General features: G+C 41.4%; 2 protein-coding genes and 1 pseudogene across 2 annotated transcripts in view; 1 reads left to right on the top strand and 2 right to left on the bottom strand.

Annotated features, from left to right (window-relative positions):
* LOC116718929 (immunoglobulin superfamily DCC subclass member 4-like) overlaps window positions 1-4,323 on the bottom strand; it is a gene marked incomplete at its 5' end in the record, with an annotated part of 36,247 nt that extends 31,924 nt beyond the window's left edge. Inside the window, one exon of the mRNA XM_032561231.1 lies at window positions 3,978-4,323. Coding sequence (XP_032417122.1) covers window positions 3,978-4,323 — 346 coding nt within the window. The remainder of the gene's footprint in view (window positions 1-3,977) is intronic.
* An 8,196-nt stretch (window positions 4,324-12,519) lies between these two features.
* LOC116718195 (uncharacterized) lies at window positions 12,520-14,855 on the top strand. Its single transcript, XM_032559910.1, has 3 exons — window positions 12,520-13,099; window positions 13,288-13,416; window positions 13,861-14,855. The coding sequence occupies exons 1-3, from the start codon at window positions 13,034-13,036 to the stop codon at window positions 14,395-14,397; spliced, it is 732 nt and encodes a 243-aa protein (XP_032415801.1). The 5' UTR covers window positions 12,520-13,033; the 3' UTR covers window positions 14,398-14,855.
* Window positions 14,856-14,936: 81 nt separating this feature from the next.
* The window catches only part of LOC116719284 (immunoglobulin superfamily DCC subclass member 4-like), a 54,312-nt pseudogene continuing 44,157 nt past the window's right edge, over window positions 14,937-25,091 (bottom strand).

Here is a 25,091-nt window from a genome sequence, read left to right as displayed (position 1 = left end):
GAGATCCACAGTGGATGGTGTCTCGTCTTACACAAAGCTAATGACTGAATAAAGAGCAGAACTCGGGAGTCTGAGGGAAAGTCAGTTCTTCGGTCAGACAAAAACTTCCATCTGTCCCCCTGCAGCTTCATATCACGAACTTCCGGCTAATTGAAAAGTGGCATGGCTTTGTGCGAACCTGTGGGGTCGAGAAACACGGTCGTCCTTGAAAGAGCAGAAGAAGAAGGCACAAAGAAAACGACTTTTTCTCTACACGCTAGGGAGAACAAGTGTCCGACTGCAGAGGACAAGTTATTATTGATGCACAGATCAAAAGGCCAGTCATCAAGAAGCCAGAATCCTTTCAAAATGCCAGGTGATGAGCAGATCAAATACCTAAATGTCAGATTTTTTTATAAACTGAAACACTGAATCAAAAACTGTACCACTGAGCAAGACTGTGACACAAATGAAGTTGCGTAGAGAAGGAGCACCATGTCTAGCTACTAATGAATACACGCTACTTGTGCCACATAAACCTTTACAAAATGACTGGTAAAGCTGGAACCAAAGGTTGTGTGAATTTTCCACTTAAACGTACGAGATTCTCCCACTTTGTTTTCTACAAGTTGATAGTAACAAAATTGTTTCCAATCTGACTCATTGTGCGCAAGAACTTCCATAATGCCCTCCTCTAAACAGCTGCATTGCAACTGTTAATCATACCAAAATGCCAGATGCTTGTACTTCTAACTTACAGTCTAAGATCACAATTAGAACTGCCTAATGCAGTGGTTCCCAAAGTGTGGGGTGCGCCCCCCAGGGGTGGCGCAGTGTCATTGCAGGGGTGGCGCAGGAAGCGATATGGATGAATGAAAAAAAAACAACAGTTACACAAAAGTGTTTCACTGTAAAGATAGTTTGTAGTTTTGCTGCAACCTGAAGTCTGAAATAAACTTTAGTGGAGTTTGAAAATAAAATATGTGTACAGGTTTATGTCTGGTTGAACAATGTGTGTGCCCAGTTGATTTTTTTTTTCTTTTTTGGGGGGGATTTTATAGTAATCCATGGGGAGGGGGGAGGGGGGGGGGGGGGGGGGGGGGGCAGAAAATCTTTGGGAATCACTGATCTAATGACATACTATATATAATGTGCCAGATCTGAGGCTCACATGACACTAAACGTCCTCATTTAGTCACCACTGCTAACAAACACGTTGAACCAGTTGTCAAAATCTGTCAAGCAAGTTATGTTGTATTTAGTTTCTTTATCATTCTTTCCTGAAAATGTCTCTCAAATTGAACAGTTTCTCTCAAGTGGACCTCAGCTTTTACTGATGAGGAGTGTGTGAAGAATTAATTGTGACCAACGATCAGCCACTTTTCCACCGTCACTCAGAGCTCAATCCCTTGACCCCGCAATTAGCAAGCCTAAATATTATGCAGTGACGTGCGGACCGGGGGGGGGACCCCCTCGTTTTTCGCAGGGGCGAAATCCGCGAAGTAGGAACCTTTATTTTTTTACATTACACAATGAAATATTCCATAATACATTGAAACCAAAGAACAAAACCTTTTTACAGGCCCAAACATTTGTTTAACAAATAAAAAGTACTGTATACACTTTTTTTTTTTTTTTTACAAATAACTACTGTACTGTAAAATAATAATTTTAATAATAATTTTAATGAACTGAAAGCAGATTCCCGTGCCCGAATTGCGGAGATCAGCGCCGCCCCACCGCAACCTGAGTTATTGGATTAGAACGGGAGAAAATAAAAAATGATTATGAAAAAAAAAAAAAAAAAGTACAGTGGGACAAATAGTGACTCCCGTGTATTTCACTGCTCTTCTGACTGAGCCGCTGCATCCTGACTCCGCTCTGTAGCGGTTTTTTCTTCTAAAGCCTGCGGTGCAGGTGTGTTTTTTCGAGAGAAGAACATAGTTATCGGTTGTTGTTGTCGCTCTTTTTTCTTCTGGGCAAAAAAATTCTTATAAACCGACATGCCACCATCGATTATGTTAAATTTGGCAAGCTGTTTTACGTATGTGTACATATTAAACCGCAACGTTGTTGACACACAGGTAGAGGAGAAGCGGAGAAACTGTTTAGCCAATCAGAATGCAGAACACAAAGCACGATGCAAATCCGTGAAGCAGCGACACCGCGAAAGGTGAACCGCGAAATAGCGAGGGTTCACTGTACTCCGATGTTGTTTTGTTACTCATTCTGCTGCAAGTTGGCTCAATTTTGACGCGCAACACGTAACCGGTAAAATCCGGTTTAGGATTTTCATAATAAAAGATCCGGAAGTAGTTCATTATTTCTTGCGCGGCCCGGTACCATTTGGTCCGCGGACCGGCCCGGTGGTTGGGGACCACTGCTATAAAGTACCTAGTTTTCATTTAGCTTAATCAATTCTGATTATTTTTCTTCAAAATCGCTTAAGTTTCGCATTTTCCCATTCAAACGCTCGGAAGCGAAGCCGGTGAGGCAGCAGCGAGTTGAGTCTCACCTGGGATTGATCAACCTCTCACTAACTGCACTGGCTGCCACTCTACGGGAGCATGCTCCTCCAGTCTGTACATCTCCGATAAAAGGTTAAAAACATTTAACATATGAACTGATTTTCCATATTTTAGCTTATGTATATAATGTACAGTGTTTTTGATTGAGTTAATGGAGTTATTCTACGGCGGCAGCGCGGCTATGAATGGCATGTAAAGGGACAGTCTTTTTGCCCTCCAGCATTGTCCGCATGCGCAAAATTTCCTTATGAAACAATAACATGCAGGGGGTCTATAATGTAAATATGATTATGATTAAGTCAGTGCCTCACCAGCTACCAACCTCATGAGCCTTATGAGCAGAGTAGGATGTAGTGTGTGACATTTTAGTTTTAGGATTTGATAAAGCACTAATTTATCAAACAGGAATTGTACAGAATGACTTTTACATGGAGACAGACAGAATTCACCTACATATCAGAGACCAGTCATTCAGAAGTGAGTGTGGATTGGTCTACTTTATGCATATTGCTCCACTGCTTCCATATAAATATAAATGGGCTGAACTTATATAGCGCTTTTCCAACAATTTTGAACACTCAAAGAACTTTACAGTGGAGTCACACTCACAAGCGCACACACATTTATACACTGATATGCAGATTAGTAGGCAACTTGGAGTTAAGTGCCCAAGTTGCACGCATCAACATGTGGAAGCTGGAGTCGAACCTACAACCTTCCAATCACAAGATGACTGTTCTTCCCACAGAGCCACAGTCGCCCCCATGGTGTGATTTATTGGATTTAGAAGTTACAAGCCAAAATACATTAATCTGAATTTTGGTGTATTGTTGGCAACCTTTGACTTTGACTCCTAATAAGGCTCTGGTTTCAAAATAAAGTAATTTAAAACAAAAGGCATTCATATAAAGTTTGGGTTAAGACTTTGTAGAACAATTATCAGCATGAAAGCCATTGTGACTTTGGGACTTTCAATGGTTTGTGCCACTTTTAATTGTTCTTGGTGAAATGATACATAGTAGTTTGGCATTCAAAAAGGACAAACCCACATCGAAACTGTTTTCGAATGGATAAAGAGGCCTAAAATCAACCAAACACAACTCTGCCTTTCTTGCACTAAGTTTTAAGACAGAGTCCAGGTCAGAAAACTGGTCAATTTGAATGATCTCTGCTATTTTTTATGAGGAAAAAGAGTCAAATATCCAGCTGGAAATCAATCAGAAGCTTGTTGATAGCTAGCTACATCAATCAATTCAAGTGTGTGCATCCCGTTCCACCCAGAAAAAAAAAGAAAAGAAAGACAAACACAGTTGAAAAGGATCACTGGAGTCTGAATAGAGCCAACAAACACAGGCAGACAGACATCATGTAATGCTCATCTGCAGACGGGACTGAGCCTCAGCCTTACATGAGCTCAATTACAATCTTCAAAATGACAGCAGAGTGTCCTGTGAATTGTGCGACGCCTACTTGCAAGCAGCACGTTGACAGTCCGGCTGGTCAGGACTCCGATGGCGCTGGCACTCACACAGCTGTAGCTGCCCTCTACGTTCTGGGGAGGCTGGCTGTCTGCGGAGGTGGGCGACAACAAGAGGGATCCGTTGGTCAAATACTGCAGGCGATCTCCCGGCGCCTGTGGCAGGATCTGGCCATCCTTGAACCAGGTGACATTGAAAGGAGTGTCGCTGGACCCCAGGTTGCAGTCCAGCAAAAGTGGCAAACCTAGCTCCAGAACCACATGGCTGGGCCCAGCACCACAGCTCAGTTCCACTGAAACAGGCTTTTCTGTGGAAGACAGGAGGAGAGGAAAAAAAGATCAGTTAACTAGGATGTACCATGAAAGGTCTAAGACAGTTTAGCTTTATTTCGTATGACTTTCTACAAGGATCTCTCAGAGTATGTGAAAAAGAAAGCATTTTTCCTCACTTGTCCAGCTTCTTTTACTATGTGATAAATTTGGGCAAAACATCATACTTTGAAACATTTTACTCGTCTCTGCAAAGTTGGCAGCACGGATGGATTTAACAGAACATTTATAAAACGGGCCGTTCTGAAATAGAGCGGAGACCGTTCTTGGAGGAGGATCTTTAAAACTGAGATTGGCACAGCAAGAGTTTATTGGCACCGCTGGTAAAGATCTGTAAAAAAAAGCATAAATAAATCAGTCTTTCACTGCAGTGGGATAAAATGAAAGACCAATTTCTAAAATGGGTACAAACTGGGTAAAAAAATCACATATTAAGAAATAATTATTTCTGACAAAATCACAACTTCCATAATTACAGACTTTTTCTACAACAATCATTTTTCCAGTATGACGATAATTTGTCACGATTGAGCAAACATAGAACAGGGATCTAGGAACCTGTTCTGTGTTTCTCTCTAGATTATTATTTTTTTCTCCATTTCACATACAGATTTCCTATTTTTTAGTCCTGGATCCTGTGACGGCCATGATAGAAAGCTATTGTTTTGTCTTTTGATTTGGCCCTATGTGTAGAATCATAAAAGATCCACTTACATAACGCTACACTCTCCTATAAGGTTCTCAAGGTCTTTTGAAGAGGAATGGGTTCACTGCATCAGCATCACAAACCCTCATGAAAACTTAACACTGCTTTTCTACATATTTGTTCTCCGTTTCCAGTAAGCCCAGCCCGAAAACTTCAGTCTGTTTCATCTGACCAAAGTTTAAAGCTCCGGTGAAGTTAGGCAAACTCCAAATGTTTACGCTTTAGACGGGAAGACAGAAACGACTTCTTTCTGGCATGCTTCGTAGGCAGCTGGCTGGCATGTAGACAGTGGCTAATGGTTGTTATGGCGACTCGGTGACCTCAAGACACCTCTCTCTTTGCAGCGGTTCCCACACAGAACGCTTCGGAAATTGATTTCAACTCCCTTATCGTCCCGATCAGCAGAGAGCTTGTGCTACAAATGATGTGACTGGGTTTCCTTCCAAGTATCCTCAATTTAAATGTTGCTTTTTGATTATTTAAAGAATAATTAATTTATTTGAGTCGTACACAGTTGTGTGAGTCGTATTCACAGAGTCGTACATTTTAATCCCCAGGGACTCCTCTACAAACGTGTCAGTGGTTGCGGCCATCAAGTTACATTTTGGTCACTTCATGTTTTGAGGCTCGTGTTTGTGTTGTGTGGCATACCGAAAGCAGGCGTTACTCTAGTAACCACAATCTTCTGGTGACTTTACCATGTAGTCACTTTTCCTTCAAGTTTTTCTTTATTGTGCATCTTGAAACTACCGCAGTACTTTTTTTTTTTCGGAGTTCAATATGCGCTAGCTGAAGCTATTTGGGCGCTTTTCTTTGAATCAGAAACAATTGGCTGAATTATTTTTTTGGTATAGCTCGCATTGGCTTGGTTTCAACATAATCCCAAATTTTCCACTTCTCAAGTAGAGTGTGAACGCAGCATATACAGTCATTTCCAAATCCTTGGAAATCTTTGTGTTCCTTTTTCCCGGTATATCAAGTTCATAAACCTTTTTCTGCAGAACATTTGATAATTAGTTTACTCTCTTCAGAAAGGGCAGACAAGTGAAAGTACATCCCATTATGTGATAATATAGTACATTAAAATGCTAATCATCTAAATACAGTCAGCATAAATTGTTGTCAAATGCTGATTGATGTTTTGAGTTTGCTGCTGGATTGCTTATGTATTTTAGCAACTGTACTGCATGGCTTTAAATAGACTAATCACTGTTCTGAGGACAATTGATAACTTGAAAGTCAGCATCCTTTGCCATGCATTATGCATAACATGCACTTTGTAAAATGCATGAGACCACAGGATGTAGTTCTCATGCTAACCAAACAGTAAAGTGAACAAAAGTACATTTATCATTTCTTAGAAAAGGATACAACAGCAAAAAAAAAGTAAAAATTATGAAAATCTTGAAAAATGTGTGCTGGCTTTTTGTGAAGTTGGCCTTATGTTGATTTGTATAAATCAGATAAACTGAATACAACAAGAACATTTAATCTCAGAAGTCTTTTCCCCTTGACTCTGGAGTGCAAAAAGAAAGTTCAGCTTTTCTCAAAAGAGCTCTTCTAACACAAAACCACTATTTTTCCCCAGTCCTCATTTTGCAATCATTGGAAGGTCATCGTTTCTCTTTCACTGCTTTTTTATGTCACAGCCAAGGTTTTTTTTTTTCCCTTATAAATTTTAATTTTAATGTTTTACTTTGCCTTTGCACTGACATTTGATAGCATTATACAGTGACTTGCCTCACTTTGCTCTGAAATCACTTTTAACATCCTGGCCTGAATTGCTTGACAAAAAGAAATATTATTTTGTCAAGCAGCAAGATTCCCTGACAAACCTTAAGGCTTTTTACAGTGTGTGGAGTAGTCTGATGGTTAGTAGCCATTACTGCTGAAGACATTTTTGCATCAGTAAAAGCTCTGGGTTGTTAACACTCATTCCCTCCTAAGGGAAGGTTAGCAGAAATGTGTACCTGGGATGCAAAGGAAGGAGAAAACAAAGCAAGTGCTCAAGCCTTGGCAAATTTGAACAAGAATCTCATTGCATCATTTTTCCAGGAAACATCTAATGCTGCTTAAAGTTTGTTATAGCTTGTCTTTGGTTCTAAATTGGCAGTCACACTGTGCAACCACTCAAACTCAGGACTAGAGATTCCTGTCGCAATTAAAGATTTTGAAGAATTAAAGATTGCTCGACTTCTTTGCCTTTCTCAATCGGAAAATCATCCTGAAGAATGTTCCTTCTATCAATTACAATTCCTTGTTTTATGAAACAACTTGTTTGGATGCACCTTCGCATTAAAACGGGAGTTGACGTGACCGTACAATTCTTCCAAGGACACAAGCCAATTGTGCACAAAAATCTAAACCCGTTGCTCTGCTGTGTTTGGAACAACTGGCAGGCTCACCAACATAACCCCACACAGGCACACAAATGTCCAAATAAACAACATAAGCTGAACAACTGTAAACTATTAATGTCTGCCGTATCCTTCTGTTCTGAACGGTTTTGTATTGAATTGGTTTACACCGCTGAAGTCAGCTAAAACAGAAGGTTAATGTCTAGCTGGCTGTATGCTACCACCACTCCAAGAAAAACTGTTTTATTTTCAACCAGCTCACAATGATATGACATCTTTCTACAATAGGTGAGGGAGCATCAGGTTTTGCTTTTGTCAAATATTTATTGCTTGCACACCTGCTGAAAACTGCATGTTACTCAGATTTAAATGTTTGGAAATGATGTGGTATAACACGTCTTGTTACGTCTATGAAGCATGTAGAGCACTTCTATGCTCTCTCATTCTGAATAGCGCATTTATGTTTTAATTAGTGGTGTGGAATTTGTTGCAGTTTTTTAGTGCGAGAATGCAGCGTGCTTCTTATGCAGTCATACTCTTAATTTATTTCTATATTTACAGATCAATTGATACGTTGGAAGTGAAGCTTTAAACCTCTATGAGTTCTTTCAGGTAAGTCATATTTTCTTTTTTACTGAACTATTTACTAAGCAGGCCAAGTTATCCATTTCACCTTCAGTTTCAAGCCTTCTGCATCCCGAGTGAACCCTCATCAGTTCAGACACAGCGTCCGGACACCATATCATGCAGCGGTGTGCCGCTTGTGTGGCATAAATTGCGTCTGGTAGATTCTCCAATAATGTTTCCAAATAATTATTTGACCATCTGGCTAATCTGGTGATTGAATTGATTATTCTAAAATTGTGCCAAAGCCTAATCTACCTATTCTACTGTCTTTTTGTATGGAAATGAAAGGCAGATATGCAATAGCATGAAAGCGGTATGAGCTCAGGGAAGCATCGTCGAAGTTAACCATTGCGTTTTGTCAATCAGCGTAGAAAATTCTGCGTTGCATGATGTCATGTCTTTGTTCCGACGACAATCTAATCTGAAAAATCACTTTTATAGTTCATCTTTAAATTGGTCGACTTTCACATACACACGGAGCAGGTTACTTCCAGCTTCCCCATCTCTGCCGACCGACTAATTAAGTTTATGGGAAATGGAATTCTTCCCTTGATTAAATGAGGCCTGACTCCCCACCATCACCTCCTGATGAAGAGGTTGTGCTGAGTGAGGCAGCTGACACATCCACACATATCTACACTGAAGAAGAAGAAAAAAAAGCTGCTGTACAGATGCATCAACACACCCAAAGAGCAAATGCAAAAATCAGTCAAACTAAAGACTTGCACATGAGAAGCATATTAAAGCTTCTATGTAGCTGGTAATGTGTTTCAACACAGACAGAACACCCCTGACGGCTCCTTGTATCCTCTGTTCCATTTCTAGTAATTAGGTCTCATTAAGTCATTAAAATGCGAACAGCGATTTACCGCAAGTATGTTAAAAATAATTCATAATTAAATGAAAGGCGAGTATGACTCTGTATCAGCCCTCGAAGAGGAAATAAAGGTGTGATTAAACAAGAGGGGGACATTACAAAACTCTTTTCATTAATAAAACTTGCCACTTTTCATGTTATGATGTCATTATATTCCAGAATAAATCAAACAATAGGGAAAAAGCTATGAAGATTTCCTGAAATGAGGTTCAACACAATCACCCGTCCTCTGCAGCAGGATTTAAAAGACCAGGCATGTAAATCTGACTCCACATTCATGTGCGTCTGCTCCAGGAGTATTTGCTGATTTGAAGCCAAAGGTGTTCACATGCACGGTTGTAGAGACCAACGCGGACCGACGCCGACAGATGTTTGTAACGCTGACGCAACAGCAGCAAGCGTGACATGAGGTAATGGTGCAGTGAAAGGAGGAGAGGATGTGAGACATGGTCATTCTGCCAGTTTTCTTCACATATTGTGTCTGCTGGGAAAACTGAGCTGTTGCAACAAACGGCAGCAGAGCACAACAAAAACAACAACAACAACACAAAAAACACAGGTGATCCAAAACAGATCAGGGTGGAGCAAAAAACAAGTACTGAAGCATGAGAAGACAGAAATACAAAAGCAACACAGAAGAAAAATGGGCAAAAAAAAGTATTTTATTATTTGTTTATCTACTGTCAACTAATGAGAAAGCAGAGTCGGTGTGTGTCATTTAAAATTCAGCCTCAATACAGCTGTTCTGTGAATGCCTGAGAGGTTTGTTCAGTACAGGGATAAAAGTCGGAGAGAGCTTCGGTGCTCAGTATCCTGAGCCGCCAACCTCCCATGGAGGACTGCTTAATCCGTCATCCGAAAACGAAGAGTATGACACAGGCGCCGCAAACCTGCCAAGACAAGGCCGTGCACCTAAACCGAAAGGGCCAGCAAGGGGCGCATCACGCAGAGAAACAGCTAAGAGGCTCACAGTAAGTCTTGATGAGCTGCAGAGATTTACAGCCCAGTTGGAAGAATATCTTCAGCTGCTCCAGAGTCGGGTAATGTACAAAATGGAACAAATTTTTTTTTTTTTTGTTTCCTTTATTTAACCAGGTAAACCCCGTTGAGATCTAGATCTCATTTTCAAGAGGGACCTGGGCAATTGGATTCGTACAAAAAAAAAAAAACAAAAAAAAAACCCATCACCCATAAACTGTCATTAAGCATATTTAGGTGATGGGAGGAACAGTTTGACACCTTAAGAATTGGCTTTGGTCCAATTTTGGACTACTGTTCCCAAAATAGACTGTGCTAAAATCAGGAAGGGTCTCCCGTACATACCCACAAGTTAAATTGAGGAGCGTATGCCGGCTTTGTAATCAATATCTGAAGACACGGGCAACATGATCTGCAGCTAAAATTGCCCGTGAGTTCCCCAAATGTTTTGACCATTCATAAAACTTCAGCGGGTGGATCCCTGTCGAAATAGTTGCAACAAAATCTTGTTTGTTGCAAATGACTAGATTTATCTGTAACATTTGAAATCCGTCACCCTCAAACATTCCTCTCTCCTCTTCCCAACCTCCCATCCCTAAAAACAAAAAGCATGCCATGTTCAGGACTAGTGGCTAATCTTCTGAGGGACCATAGAGATCAGTCTACACTTCCTGTAGAAAGGAGTTCCTGGCTTGGAGAGATATGCACAGCTTGCTGTGACCAGTGTATAATTCTACGTATAGAAAACTATTTCACCTCCATCATTTCATCATGCCAATACGCCAATGAAACACTGACAGTTTTCATTGCAAAAATAATTTTAAAAAAAAACATTGCCAAGCACTGTTGGGTAAAAATCACTCGTCAGACTTTTTAAAATTTTACACCACGTTTCTCTACAAGGGTTAAGCCTCTCATCTCATACAGACATCAGTCTAAATCAGTTCAGCTCCTATTGTACTGCTTCCTAAAGTTAAGAGAAATAAAATTTGTTTACTTCTTTAAAGTATGTGTGTCGCATTCATTGTGCTCCTGTTCCGAATGGCGCGTGTATACTGAAATGAAGCAAAAAGAAATTAAACGGTATTGCTCTAATATGCCGTCAGAAAAGTGAAAATTCATCAGAAACTAGAAATAAGTTAGTGTTCTGTTTTTGTAGTGCTCACCCTCCTTTAAACTGATTCTGCTTACTTTGACTTGACCTCGTGACTCAAGAATGATGCTGCAAATTATCCAACATTGCTGCTAAAATGCCTTCAAGTTTCATAACTTTAAAAACTCCAGCAGGATGTTGGATTCGGGTCGTATAATAATATAATAGGTCATTTCTGATTTGAATGAAAGTGCACAATGAAACAGATGGTGGCATCTGTATAAATGCTACCATCTGTACCATTGCCCTGTAAATATGCTAAATTGATCCATCAACAGCAATTATTACCATGCATTTGCGCTTCCATATTTTTAAAATTGTATCATGCATGATAACACTTCTCTTGGAAAAAAAAAATAAAAAACTACATTGTCTCAAATCAAGAGCAAATTTGTGTTTTGTCTCAAAGGTGCTTCTTTTCTCACTTTCTACATCACTAGTGAAACGTAAGAATTAAATAACTGACCACTTTTAAAAGCTCGCGGTCAGAAATCAAATCTCAGCGCCCACCATGTGAATGAATCGATATTTCCAAGCTGCAGTTTTGATAACTAAAGCAAGCAGGGCTGTGATAAATGCTGCAGGGAGACGGAGACTCTTTGGTTTCAACGTGAAAGTTTAAATGCCTGTGCAATAACAGAATATCAGCGACAGTTTTAATCTACTGCTGTGTCTAAATGTTTAGCTGTTCACAGAAAACAAATATTGATTAGTTTATTGGATCTAGCTGTGGGCCAGACTTTCTTTTTTTCCCCTTCCCATTATACCACTGCTGGGATTTCAACTTGTGTGGATGAGTTTTCAGAGCTAGTAGCTCACATTTGTGTTTTTTCCCTTCAGTCAGTTTGTCAATCAGCTGAGTGTGATGGTTGAAGAAAGCACTGACCTTTTGCCCCCTTCTACCCCCCCCCCGTCATAAAAGGAAAGTCAGCTGTTCGGGAATTATTCTAGGTACAGAAAACAACTTAAAACAACTTCCTGAAACCACTAGAAGTGGTTTCATTCTTCTTCTTCCACTTGGGGCTCTTACAGTCTTGTCAGTTTTTCCATTATGTAGATTTCTTCATTAATTCCAGCGAAATCGGTTTAGAGTCTCTGCTTCTCTCTGTCCCAATTTCTCTGTTATTGCAAGTCTTCATTAGAATTTCAACTAAATATGTATTATTCCTGAACAGAAACATTCAAAAGCAAATTACATGCAAGAGTTTTTCTTTTGTATTACATCTTATCAAAACAGTTTTATCTTTGAACATGTCTTGAATATATATGATCATGGGTATTATCAATCATTTTACATGTTCATCAGCATAGAAGGCTCCTATGAAAAATGTACTCTTAATTTAGGGGAGTGAGAAAAAAAAAATGTGTATATATATATATATGACGTTTTCCATAAGAATTCCCTCTACTTTGATATTTTTTCACATACATCGCTATATACCTGTTTATTATTTCAATATTTCCTCCTCTTTCCATCTTTTCTTTTACATTGTCACTTGAGTGAGTATAAGTCTTTGTTAATTCATGCTAATTGGCATGGGATTGTTGTTGCACAATGAACTAAGACATTGTGAGATCCTCTCTAGTCCGGTGTTTTTAATACTTCTTTATTGTAATAATCTCTTTCTTATAGATATCTAAATAATTCATGATTATTCAGGTCCTAGTTATCTCTAATTTCCTGGAAACCTTTTAATCTCGTCCTCTGTTCTCTAAAGCCCTTCCTGTTGTGACTCCTCCAATGTGTGAATCAGTGATCTTAAAATGAGTTCAAATGTTCTTGTCACACGATATCCTCTTTAAAGTTTGTAAATCTCGTATTGCCTTTGTATTTTTTGGCGATCCTGTACCTGCCTCCAGAGTGTTAGTCTCCTTGCCTAACAGTCAGATTCCAACCCCCACACAGAGAGCCGTCTGGAGGCCTGAGCTCCACAGCTGTGACTCCTCAGTGCAGGAAAGGCGGCTGCCCTGCTCCAGCCAGTGTGCCTGAGTGCAGCGATAGCCACGAACTGGAGACACTGATGCCTCCAGGCACCCAGGAGTCGGGTCAGCAGCCAACAAAAGACCCGGAGGAACAGAGTCTGATGGCAAGTTCTAATCCGAGGGGGAAGGGGGACGATGCTCCTGCACCTGAACTGAAGGTCAAAACCTTCAATGGGAGGCGGGGAGGAGGGGGCAAGCCTGTAGTTCTTTACGTAATTTTATTTTTTTGTGTGTGTGTCGATAGAGTGACGACTCTCACTTTGATGCCTCTGATGTGCTGTTTCTCTCGCAGATTGCTTGGAATGGCTCTGTGAGTCATAACTGGGTCAACAGGATCACCCGATACAGAGACACTATAACAGAAGAGTCTCCGGCGCTGACGAACGGAGCGCTCAACATGTTCATCACTGCGCCTGGCACGGTAAAACAACCAGCGATGCACACTGACTTTTGTGTTTCAAACACGAGTCTCTTCCTTTTTGTTAAAGCATGTAAAAATGTCAGTTTTCCTCTTTTCAATAAAGAGTTTATGTCTGGGACAGAACATGGAGACATATTTTTGCAGCTTCAAAGCAGACAAAAAAATAATGTTTTATTATCAGCAGATTCTTTATGATATAAATATTTTTTTTCTTAGTACTCACTTTCTTCTTTAATATTTTTGTCCTTTCTTAGAGAGGTCTGCCTTACCCACTCTATGACTTTATTAATGCCACACATGGTTTGTCACTGGCCGTCACAGCAATAATCTATTTTTTCAATTTATTCATGTGTTTTTTTCTTCATACTGCTTCTTAGTACTAACGGTTCAAGAGAATCGCTAACTGAAAGCCCTAAAAATAATAGCAGCCTCATTGTGTTGCAGGAAACAGACGATCATCTCTCCCCGTCTCTGTGCAGTAACCAGGTGGAGGCAGAAGTCATTGTGCACTCTGAGTTGTCGGACCCCCCTGGGAGGGAGAAGGAGGAGGGCAGCGAGCGGGATTCTATCGCTACCCGGGGACCGTCGTTATCAGAGGACGTGTACTCCCCTCTGAGTCGGCCGAGTTCGCCGAGAGAAGAGGCGGAGCACCTCGAAAACCTTTCCGCTCGGGGGGCTGAAAGTCCCCCGAGTCTTCCCGCAAGAACATTAGCGGCTCATCACAACGAGGAGGCAGAAGGCGCCAGGCAACAGGAGAACGCCGACAGGGAGCCACAGCCGGACACATGCCTCACCAATGGCTTCCACTCTCCTAAGACTCCGAGGCCCATGCTGAAATCTGAGCATCTGGAAATGGAAGACTCCAGACACTGCCCGTCCGCTGCAGGGAAGGCTATCTCTGCTGGACTACCTTCTGCACCCTTTGTCAGCCCCGGCTTCGTGCACTCTACCTCAGCTGCTCACATATATCTGTGCCCTTAACTTCATCTACGCAGGGACATTTCAGACTTTTTCTTTTTCTTATTTTCCAGGAAGAATCCATGAAAAAATATATTTTTATGCACATTATCACTGGATTTCTTTCTCTTCCTTGCATAGGTACTCTGAATCCATCATTTCACATATGTGTATACTGTATACATAAGAAGACATGTTTTCTGTAGAGGTCCAGAACTGTTTCAGGTTCTACATCTTTGTGGATTCTTTCCAGATCACAAAAAGAAGACAGGAAAGTTTGAATATAAGCAGAGCAGAACCTGAGTGAAGTCGCCCCCCCTCCCCACCTTCTTCAAATCAGACAAAATTGGTGTTTGTGCATCAAAATGTTTTGTTTGTGCCGCTATCAATTTAAAGATATTATGAAATTTTTCCAGACGTCATGAAAGGTCATCCAGCAACCCCTACCTACTCTCAAATCAGACAAAATTGGTGTCAATCAACTCGACTACATTTGTGCTGGTTTGCAAAGATTTTTGTTTGTGCTGCTTTGGCTTTGAAGATATTAATAAAAGTTTAATTTCATTTTGATTTAGTAAAAGTAGGTCGGGAGGGGGGGGCTGGTTGACCTTTTGCTCTTTAAACTTTCATTAATATCTTCAAAGCCAGAGCAGCATAAACAAAAACTTTAGCTGCACAAACATAGTCGAGTTGATTGACACCAATTTTGTCTGATTGAAGGTAGGGGTTGCTGGATGACCTTTCATGACGTCTGGAAAAATTTCATAATATCTTTAAATTGATAGCGGCACAAACAAAACATTTTGATGCACAAACACCAATTTTGTCTGATTTGAAGAAGGTGGGGAGGGGGGCGACTTCACTCAGGTTCTGCTCTGCTTATATTCAAACTTTCCTGTCTTCTTTTTGTGATCTGGAAAGAATCCACAAAGATGTAGAACCTGAAACAGTTCTGGACCTCTACAGAAAACATGTCTTCTTATGTATACAGTATACACATATGTGAAATGATGGATTCAGAGTACCTATGCAAGGAAGAGAAAAAATCCAGTGATAATGTGCATAAAAATATATTTTTTCATGGATTCTTCCTGGAAAATAAGAAAAAGAAAAAGTCTGAAATGTCCCTGCGTAGATGAAGTTAAGGGCACAGATATATGTGAGCAGCTGAGGTAGAGTGCACGAAGCCGGGGCTGACAAAGGGTGCAGAAGGTAGTCCAGCAGAGATAGCCTTCCCTGCAGCGGACGGGCAGTGTCTGGAGTCTTCCATTTCCAGATGCTCAGATTTCAGCATGGGCCTCGGAGTCTTAGGAGAGTGGAAGCCATTGGTGAGGCATGTGTCCGGCTGTGGCTCCCTGTCGGCGTTCTCCTGTTGCCTGGCGCCTTCTGCCTCCTCGTTGTGATGAGCCGCTAATGTTCTTGCGGGAAGACTCGGGGGACTTTCAGCCCCCCGAGCGGAAAGGTTTTCGAGGTGCTCCGCCTCTTCTCTCGGCGAACTCGGCCGACTCAGAGGGGAGTACACGTCCTCTGATAACGACGGTCCCCGGGTAGCGATAGAATCCCGCTCGCTGCCCTCCTCCTTCTCCCTCCCAGGGGGGTCCGACAACTCAGAGTGCACAATGACTTCTGCCTCCACCTGGTTACTGCACAGAGACGGGGAGAGATGATCGTCTGTTTCCTGCAACACAATGAGGCTGCTATTATTTTTAGGGCTTTCAGTTAGCGATTCTCTTGAACCGTTAGTACTAAGAAGCAGTATGAAGAAAAAAACACATGAATAAATTGAAAAAATAGATTATTGCTGTGACGGCCAGTGACAAACCATGTGTGGCATTAATAAAGTCATAGAGTGGGTAAGGCAGACCTCTCTAAGAAAGGACAAAAATATTAAAGAAGAAAGTGAGTACTAAGAAAAAAAATATTTATATCATAAAGAATCTGCTGATAATAAACATTATTTTTTTGTCTGCTTTGAAGCTGCAAAAATATGTCTCCATGTTCTGTCCCAGACATAAACTCTTTATTGAAAAGAGGAAAACTGACATTTTTACATGCTTTAACAAAAAGGAAGAGACTCGTGTTTGAAACACAAAAGTCAGTGTGCATCGCTGGTTGTTTTACCGTGCCAGGCGCAGTGATGAACATGTTGAGCGCTCCGTTCGTCAGCGCCGGAGACTCTTCTGTTATAGTGTCTCTGTATCGGGTGATCCTGTTGACCCAGTTATGACTCACAGAGCCATTCCAAGCAATCTGCGAGAGAAACAGCACATCAGAGGCATCAAAGTGAGAGTCGTCACTCTATCGACACACACACAAAAAAAATAAAATTACGTAAAGAACTACAGGCTTGCCCCCTCCTCCCCGCCTCCCATTGAAGGTTTTGACCTTCAGTTCAGGTGCAGGAGCATCGTCCCCCTTCCCCCTCGGATTAGAACTTGCCATCAGACTCTGTTCCTCCGGGTCTTTTGTTGGCTGCTGACCCGACTCCTGGGTGCCTGGAGGCATCAGTGTCTCCAGTTCGTGGCTATCGCTGCACTCAGGCACACTGGCTGGAGCAGGGCAGCCGCCTTTCCTGCACTGAGGAGTCACAGCTGTGGAGCTCAGGCCTCCAGACGGCTCTCTGTGTGGGGGTTGGAATCTGACTGTTAGGCAAGGAGACTAACACTCTGGAGGCAGGTACAGGATCGCCAAAAAATACAAAGGCAATACGAGATTTACAAACTTTAAAGAGGATATCGTGTGACAAGAACATTTGAACTCATTTTAAGATCACTGATTCACACATTGGAGGAGTCACAACAGGAAGGGCTTTAGAGAACAGAGGACGAGATTAAAAGGTTTCCAGGAAATTAGAGATAACTAGGACCTGAATAATCATGAATTATTTAGATATCTATAAGAAAGAGATTATTACAATAAAGAAGTATTAAAAACACCGGACTAGAGAGGATCTCACAATGTCTTAGTTCATTGTGCAACAACAATCCCATGCCAATTAGCATGAATTAACAAAGACTTATACTCACTCAAGTGACAATGTAAAAGAAAAGATGGAAAGAGGAGGAAATATTGAAATAATAAACAGGTATATAGCGATGTATGTGAAAAAATATCAAAGTAGAGGGAATTCTTATGGAAAACGTCATATATATATATATACACATTTTTTTTTTCTCACTCCCCTAAATTAAGAGTACATTTTTCATAGGAGCCTTCTATGCTGATGAACATGTAAAATGATTGATAATACCCATGATCATATATATTCAAGACATGTTCAAAGATAAAACTGTTTTGATAAGATGTAATACAAAAGAAAAACTCTTGCATGTAATTTGCTTTTGAATGTTTCTGTTCAGGAATAATACATATTTAGTTGAAATTCTAATGAAGACTTGCAATAACAGAGAAATTGGGACAGAGAGAAGCAGAGACTCTAAACCGATTTCGCTGGAATTAATGAAGAAATCTACATAATGGAAAAACTGACAAGACTGTAAGAGCCCCAAGTGGAAGAAGAATCAGCTATCTGAGCCGACTTGATGTTCTAACCAAGAGCATCTCCCACTTTTTTTTTCTACTTTAAAAATCACAAACTCAGGAGGAAGCGCAGAGCTGTTTGACGTTGCGAGCAACGCTTTTATAACCGTCTTATGCAATATTAAAATCTCTGAAGAGACTGATTTGTATGATTTCATCTACTAAAACCCATATGTATCGAAACTAACAGAAATAAATGCTTCTAGCACATCTTTCTAAAGAGCTGTCAAATATAGAAGTTTCACTTTTTAGCTGAATCCCCCTTTTAGTTGGACTAAAGTTTATTGAGGTCCACCTTCAGGGCGTTCTTAGGAATTGCAGCTAAATAGAAAACATGCGTAGAGTGTAAACACTGACCTGGGTTTGCCGTTTCGAAAGCTGAAACACATGCAGAGGAGGATGCAAATAAGTCCCAAGCAAACGCCGACTATGATGCCTGTGACTGCGTGAATGTCCAGCTCTGGTAAAACAGGCAAAGCAGAAAAAAAATTAGGATGTTTATTAGGCTAAACATACAAATTTTACAACGTAGCACAGAAGACAGGTAGAAAATATTTGATCCTGCTACCGAGTTTCATATTTGACTTATAAATCACTAGAAACATTTTTTTATTTTAGCTTTAGGGAACGCTGCAATGGCTGGAATGATGGCTAAATTGAAATCAGCACAATTGAGACAGGATGGACTTATTTTTCATGTAGGGGAACGTTAATATCGTCGAGATATTTGGCTGCATTCGACTTGTGGAGAGCAGACCTTTGTTCATATTCATTCATATTGGCAGTGTGGATTAGCAGAAGAGGAAAAAAAAACAGATGGCAGGAAAACTCAGCCACCCACACATCTCCACTTCCATTCACATGCAAACAAGAGTGTTACTCTGTGTTCCTCTGTTCACTCGAAAAGTTTCAAAGTAAAAGGTAAGGAAAAGTGAAAGACCATTTTGTTTGTTAGACAGTCTCTATGGTCCTGGCTCAATGCTTGCATAAAGTATTCAAACATTCTCATTGATGTTTTATGTGATAGACCGTAACACAAAGAAGTGCACAATTCTCAATTGTTTCACAAATAAGTGAAATTTTTACACATGAGAGTTTCTAGGAAAGAATATTATAATTTACCAGGTCAAGCTCAGACATATTGAGCATTAAATTTAACATTAAACTTCAAGTCTTGCCCCAAACACTCAGATAGTTTTGAGTTTGTACTTTGACTAAGGACGCACGACAGCATTTGTATCGTTATCGATAACTAAAACTGGGCCGACATCAACGTTTATTTTCCATCTTGTTGCCATTTGTGTTTCAGGAAGGGGAGTGGAGGAGGTTGGTCATGTGGCAGTGATAGTGATAGTGATGCAGGGCAGGACTGTGGGGCGTTTAGCTGAAGCAGAGAAGCAATATTCATACCATATGTGGACAGGGGAGTCTGAACATCCATAACGGGTGAAAAAGGCCCTGATCCCACTTTTGTGGAAGCTCCCACTTTAAGGAAGTACCGAGTTCCCCCTGACAAACCGTGGACCTCCACACTAAAGATGCCCCCTGAGAAAGAGAACATGAGCGACACCAGCTGTGACACAAACAGCTGCATCCAGTATCTCCACTATGAACATGTTTCAACGCGCAATCGTTACTAGAGAACATACCACCCTCGGAGAGATTCCTCCACTCGTCTTCAGGCTCACTCAGGTTGACGGTGTACAAAATCTTGTAGCTGACGATGATGCCATTTGGCTCCAGCGGAGGGCGCCAACTCACCAGCACAGACGAGGAGTTCAGAGCTCTCAGCTGCAGCTCCTCGGGTGGCGTGGACGGCCCTGAGGGAGACAAGAGGATCAGGTAAGTCATCAGAGCCCAGAAATGAGGCCTCACACAGCTGGGGAGTGTTTATTGTCTTGGTGGGGGATTTGACTCGCTGTGTGATAGCCATCTGTGTCCTCATGTCCCTGCCACCTGGGTACAAGAGAGGATATACTATGAGGGCAATGGGGGGGGACAGGGAGAGGCTTAGGTGATGACGCACGTTGGAGGAGAATGTGAAGAGGTTAGCCGGCGCTATAACGATATAACCCACCCCTCATTCCAATTCAGCAAACAGGGGTCATTGGCCATTTCCACACCTGAGCGCGTCATTAGTCAGTCAGTTATTAGCAACAACTGCCAACCGCGAAATCCCCGTCTGATCAGTTCATTTGCTCTCTGCACATAATTACTTCCATATATAAACATGATCCATCAAACTGCCAAGAGGTACACACAGTGCAGATTATTCGGGCCTCCAAAAAAAAAAGAGCAAGGTCAACTTAACTTTTACTGGAACAGATAAAAAGATCAACTTCAAAAAAAAAAAAAAAAAACGCTCGCCGACTCCGTCACTTGCCGCTTCTCATCAAGAGACATTATCAACTAGATTTTTTTAATCAACTCGCCCAAAGGAAGCTGCGTATGAGCGTTAGCGTCAAATAGAGCCCAAAAATAAAAATAAAGAGCTGAGACTTTAAAAAAAAAACATTTTCTTTCCACCAAGTGCATGCAAGAAAGTTCATACTGTCATATTTGTACTGCTCTGAGGATACTCACTGTCAGGCAGGGTGGCCTCCACCATGGTGCTGCTGAAGGGTCCTGCAGTGTTCACTCCATTGGACCGCACTGCCAGCTCATAGTGAGTGAAAGGCCTCAGCCCCTTGAGCAGGATCTCCAAAGAAGAACTGCAAAACATCAACAAGTCAGTCAACGACCACACAATGTGCTGTGCATAGTTTTCATGTTTTCTCTCCTCACACAAAACCTTAAATTAATGATATTCTGTAGTTGTTGGGATTCCTATGGAGCATTTTATTTAGTCAAAAATAAGTCTGAGCAATGTCTACATGATTTATGGACATCTAGGATGGATTTGGGGAGATTTAGTGGAAAAAGTTGTTTAGAATGAGTTTAGATGATCCTTAGAACTCAAAGGATGCATTTCTGCCAGCCCCGTGTAGTTTGCTTGAATCAAAACTCTAATTATTGGCCTAAAAAGTCTGGTTTGTTTGGGGAGGTGTGAATGCGCACTCAACGTCTGATGCAGACCAAAAAAAGTAAACTCTGGCCTGCCAACAGAGGTCTCGGTTCGGTTGAGGTGAACTCTGGCGCGGTTCGAATGCATATTTGTATGCCAAGTGGACCAAACACCACTCGATCCAAGAGACATTTTTTTTACATTTTTGGAATTGGCATTCCATTTAATTGTAATGCCAATTGGTAGTAGTAGTTTCCTATGTTCCTCCAAAAGTAGGAAACTGACAAAAAAAAGAGGGGAAAAGAGAAAAGAAAGGAAGATAAGTGGGCCAAAAAGTTAAAAGGGAAAGAGAGAGGTAAAGATAGAAGAGAGGAAGAAAGGTAAAGAGAACTTCACTTGTTACGAAACAATCACATCCTCTAGGGAACAAGTTCAAGTCACATCTAAAGTCATTATTTTTGAGACTTATGTGCAACTGGAGTCCAAGTCTCAAACACGAATCCCCTCTCTCCTTAAATTTGTTCTACATGCAGCCAAGTGGAAAAACCGGAACACCTTACGACGGCCCTGTGCGTTTTTTCGAACATATTTGGATATATAAAAATTGTAACTTTTATTTTAACAATACTGAAAACTGTCTCAGATACTCATCCTGATCTTCCGACCTGGTGTAATAAGAGACAAGAGAGGCGTTGGTGGTTCCTGCTGGGCTGCAGCGCACCGTGTAGTTGATGATGCGCACGTTGATGAACCGAGGTTTCTCCCAGCGGAGCCAGATGGAGGTGGAGCCGTTGGCCGTGGCTCGGATGCTGCTGGGGGGCAACGGAGGGGACGAGGACGGCCCAGAGGCTGCAACACAAGCGTACCATGACTCCCTTGAACGCCAGAAAGTGCAAATGTTATTCTGGCGTCATCAACATGGAGACGTCATGTTGGGTTCTTTTACTGTTTAGAGATGCATGCCTCTAAAGGAAGTCTTACTCTACCATGGATCTTATCCGTCCTTCCCTTCCACACTGCAGCTGCTCCATCCTTTTGCTTGTCGAATGCCCAGACCCTCACCTCATACTGCCGGCCAGGAGCTAATAAACGCAGAGGAAAAACCCGGAGAGACATACTTTTAAAGTAGTATTCCATTTTCTCGGATACAAGACAAATGTACAGAGATCTGTCAAAACGGCGCATTGTTAGATTTTAGAAACGACTAACATCTTACCGAGCCCAGTCAGCAGGTGATGCCTCGCCTTCTTCCGAAGCCTGACGGTGTGTGCGTGCGACGTTCTGTCTCTGATGGAGAACCCATCAGTTTCCGCTTCCCGATAGGAGAGCTTGTAGCCAGAAACCAGCGTGTGATTTGGTGAGGGTTGCCATGTCACATTAAGAGTGGTCACTCTGGTTCTGACCTTCAGCTCAGAAGGAGCAAAAATCACTGGAAAAAGATTATTTTTTTTTTTATTTAAAAAAGTGAAGATTAGCCCATTACAACACTTTCCCCCTTCAACTCAGCTCGTTGAAATATGCCGATACAACTTTTAAAATAATCGTTTTGCTTTTTTTTTTTTCTCCGAAGAGTTTTTGCGGCGCTAGTGGCTCGTATTTTTTCGACAGTAGGCAGACAGGAAGGAGGGTGAGGAGAGGGGGGGGAAGACATGCGGCAAAGGTTGTCGGGACCAGGAGTCGAACCCGCGACATCCGCGTCGAGGACTAAGGCCTCCAAACGTGGGGCGTGCTAACCCCCTGCGCCACCACAGCACTGTCATTTGCTTTTTACGTTATTTGTGTGATCGGTCTGAGCCAAAATCAAAATTAAATGATGAATTTGGTTAACTGCTCAGCCCGGTTATGGTGTGTTCATCATCTTCTGGTTGACAAAAAGCTCTTTAACTGAGTTTAGGTCAGGTGATGATTGCTGTCCAATCGAGCTTAGTGATAAAGTTCATTATAATTTACCAGAGGGACCAGGTGCCACACCTTGTTAGAAAATAAAAATAAAGAGTTTGAAGCAATGAAGTGCTCTCAAACGTCCTGGTACAAGGATGACCCTAACATTATTCAAACATCGTTTTTATTTCATTTATTGCCGTAATCAAGGCAGTTTCTTTATTTTTGGAGTACAACAGGTATGAGCCTCTAAACGGAGGTAATATTTAATATTTTAAAGCCTTCTGTGTGACATGTTGCCTACTTTTTGTATCTCGTGGTTTTCAAAATGACACATGAAGTAATTTACCGCATAGCAAATGGGGACGCAGGTGAGTCAGGCATTCTGTTACCTGTGCTGTTGTCACTGGGGCCATTGCGAACTATTGTCTGCTGCAGGACCCACTCAGACGGAACGCCGAAGCCCACAGCGGTTCCAGCAGCTATCCTCAGTCGGTAAACTTGGTTTGGGCGCAGCTCCCTGAGCGTCAACTGAGTCTCATTGCCCCTCAGCTCCACTGAGAAACACAGTGCCCTCTGTTGAAAACACAGAGCACACTCCGATTTCTCCAAGGCCACAGGGGGTTTTGAAAGAGAAAGTGGACAGGTACATTTTTTTTTTTTGTATAATTATCTGCAATAGAGAATTGTACAAATTATTTCTAAAATAGATGTGCTGTTTCTGCTTTATATTATCTACGGAAAATTGTTATGGAAAATAAACTCCATAGAGAATTGGACTGGTAAAACGAATCAACCTGTAACGAGAAGAAGTCGGTTTAATTGTTTTTTGTTCTGCATCTCAGAAAGAAAAAAAAAGAATCCACTGGATAGGGTTTGCATTGTTCCATATATGGACATGGTGGTCTGGAAATATGTTAGGAGATTTATGATGAAGTAGGAATTTTTAGCAAAAATGTTTCTAGTACCATCTATAGGCAGAATTTATTTTAATGGCAACACTTTTAATGAGTTGCTTTACGGTTTGTCCCAACCTTTGGTCGATGTGTGGAGGGACCAAGAGTGATTTTTAATTTCGGTCTCATTTAATGGAAACACAGCAATTGTGAACTTATGTTCTTTTCTTTGACATTAACATAATTTGTAATGGAAACAAAACAATAAGGCAAATTCATTTTTAATTTGATTAATATGAGTATTAAATAATATGAAAGTGTTAACACTGTCCTGCAAACTTCTTAACTCTCGACATGCTAAGAGTTCATGAGAGGGCGGGGGCCGGGTGTGGACTCGGTAGGTTGGGCTTGGAACCCATATCCAACTGCTTGCAGCTCTAATATTAGTGTTACGTTCCACAAATTAGTTTTCAGTAATTCTCAGTGGGTCACAAAAAAAAAGTGTTGAGCTTGTCCATCAGTGAAGATTACTCACTCTGATCCAGCGCACTGTAATCAATGCGGGTAGCGGGTGGTAACCAGCCCCTCGGCTGTGCTGTGAAGTCAGCGGCTGCCACGTCAGCCTGATGTCCGTGGGGGACGTGCTCGCGACGGAGAGCTGAGGAGGTGCACTCGGAACTACAAGCAGAAAGGAGGAGACAAGACAAGCTGATTGCCGTGCGCAGTAAGTCCAAAAATGTTTGATAGAGTTTGACAACACAGCAGTGTTCTGGTAAAAAAAAAAAAGATCCATTTGTAGAAGCAAAAACAGAATGTGAACTGATTTTGCCAGTGAGGTAACTACAAATCTAAAGCATTTTTTGCATGGGTAGCATTGGTCATTTGTCAAGTCCTGCAGCCGAACATACAGTATGTCACAGGCTTTAGTTTTTTAAGATCTGTTGTGTTCCAACCCCGGCTAAATTCGCTAATTGCTATCCACCTCTGAGTACACCTGTATCACTCGGATGAAGCTGGAACACAAACACGCCTTAAAGCATGCAGGATCTGATTGCAGCTTTTCAATCCGAGAGGCAGAATGACCTACTTTGTAATTCTTTGCTTTATTTATGAGTTTAGTTTCATTTGCCTTTTATAAAGGTTTTGAAGTTACTCACCATCCTCAAGCATCTCTATGGTTATAGGCAGCGATGGAGGACTGGCCTCCCATGAGCGAATAAGCCACCACAAAGAAAGTGTAGACAGTGTGGGGGAGGAGCTCTTGACAAGATACTCTGTGGTTGTCGTTGCTAACTGCCTAACGAAAGAGTCCTCATTATCTGACCCCTAAAACGAATGAAATTCATATCAAATATGTGGATTTCTTTTAATTGATTTTTTTTTTAGCTCCTTACCAC

The sequence above is a fragment of the Xiphophorus hellerii genome, chromosome 4 (assembly GCF_003331165.1).
Source record: "Xiphophorus hellerii strain 12219 chromosome 4, Xiphophorus_hellerii-4.1, whole genome shotgun sequence".
NCBI classification, from domain to species: Eukaryota; Metazoa; Chordata; class Actinopteri; order Cyprinodontiformes; family Poeciliidae; genus Xiphophorus; species Xiphophorus hellerii.
Note: the sequence above shows the minus strand (reverse complement) of the source record. Positions and strands in the feature narration are given on the sequence as shown.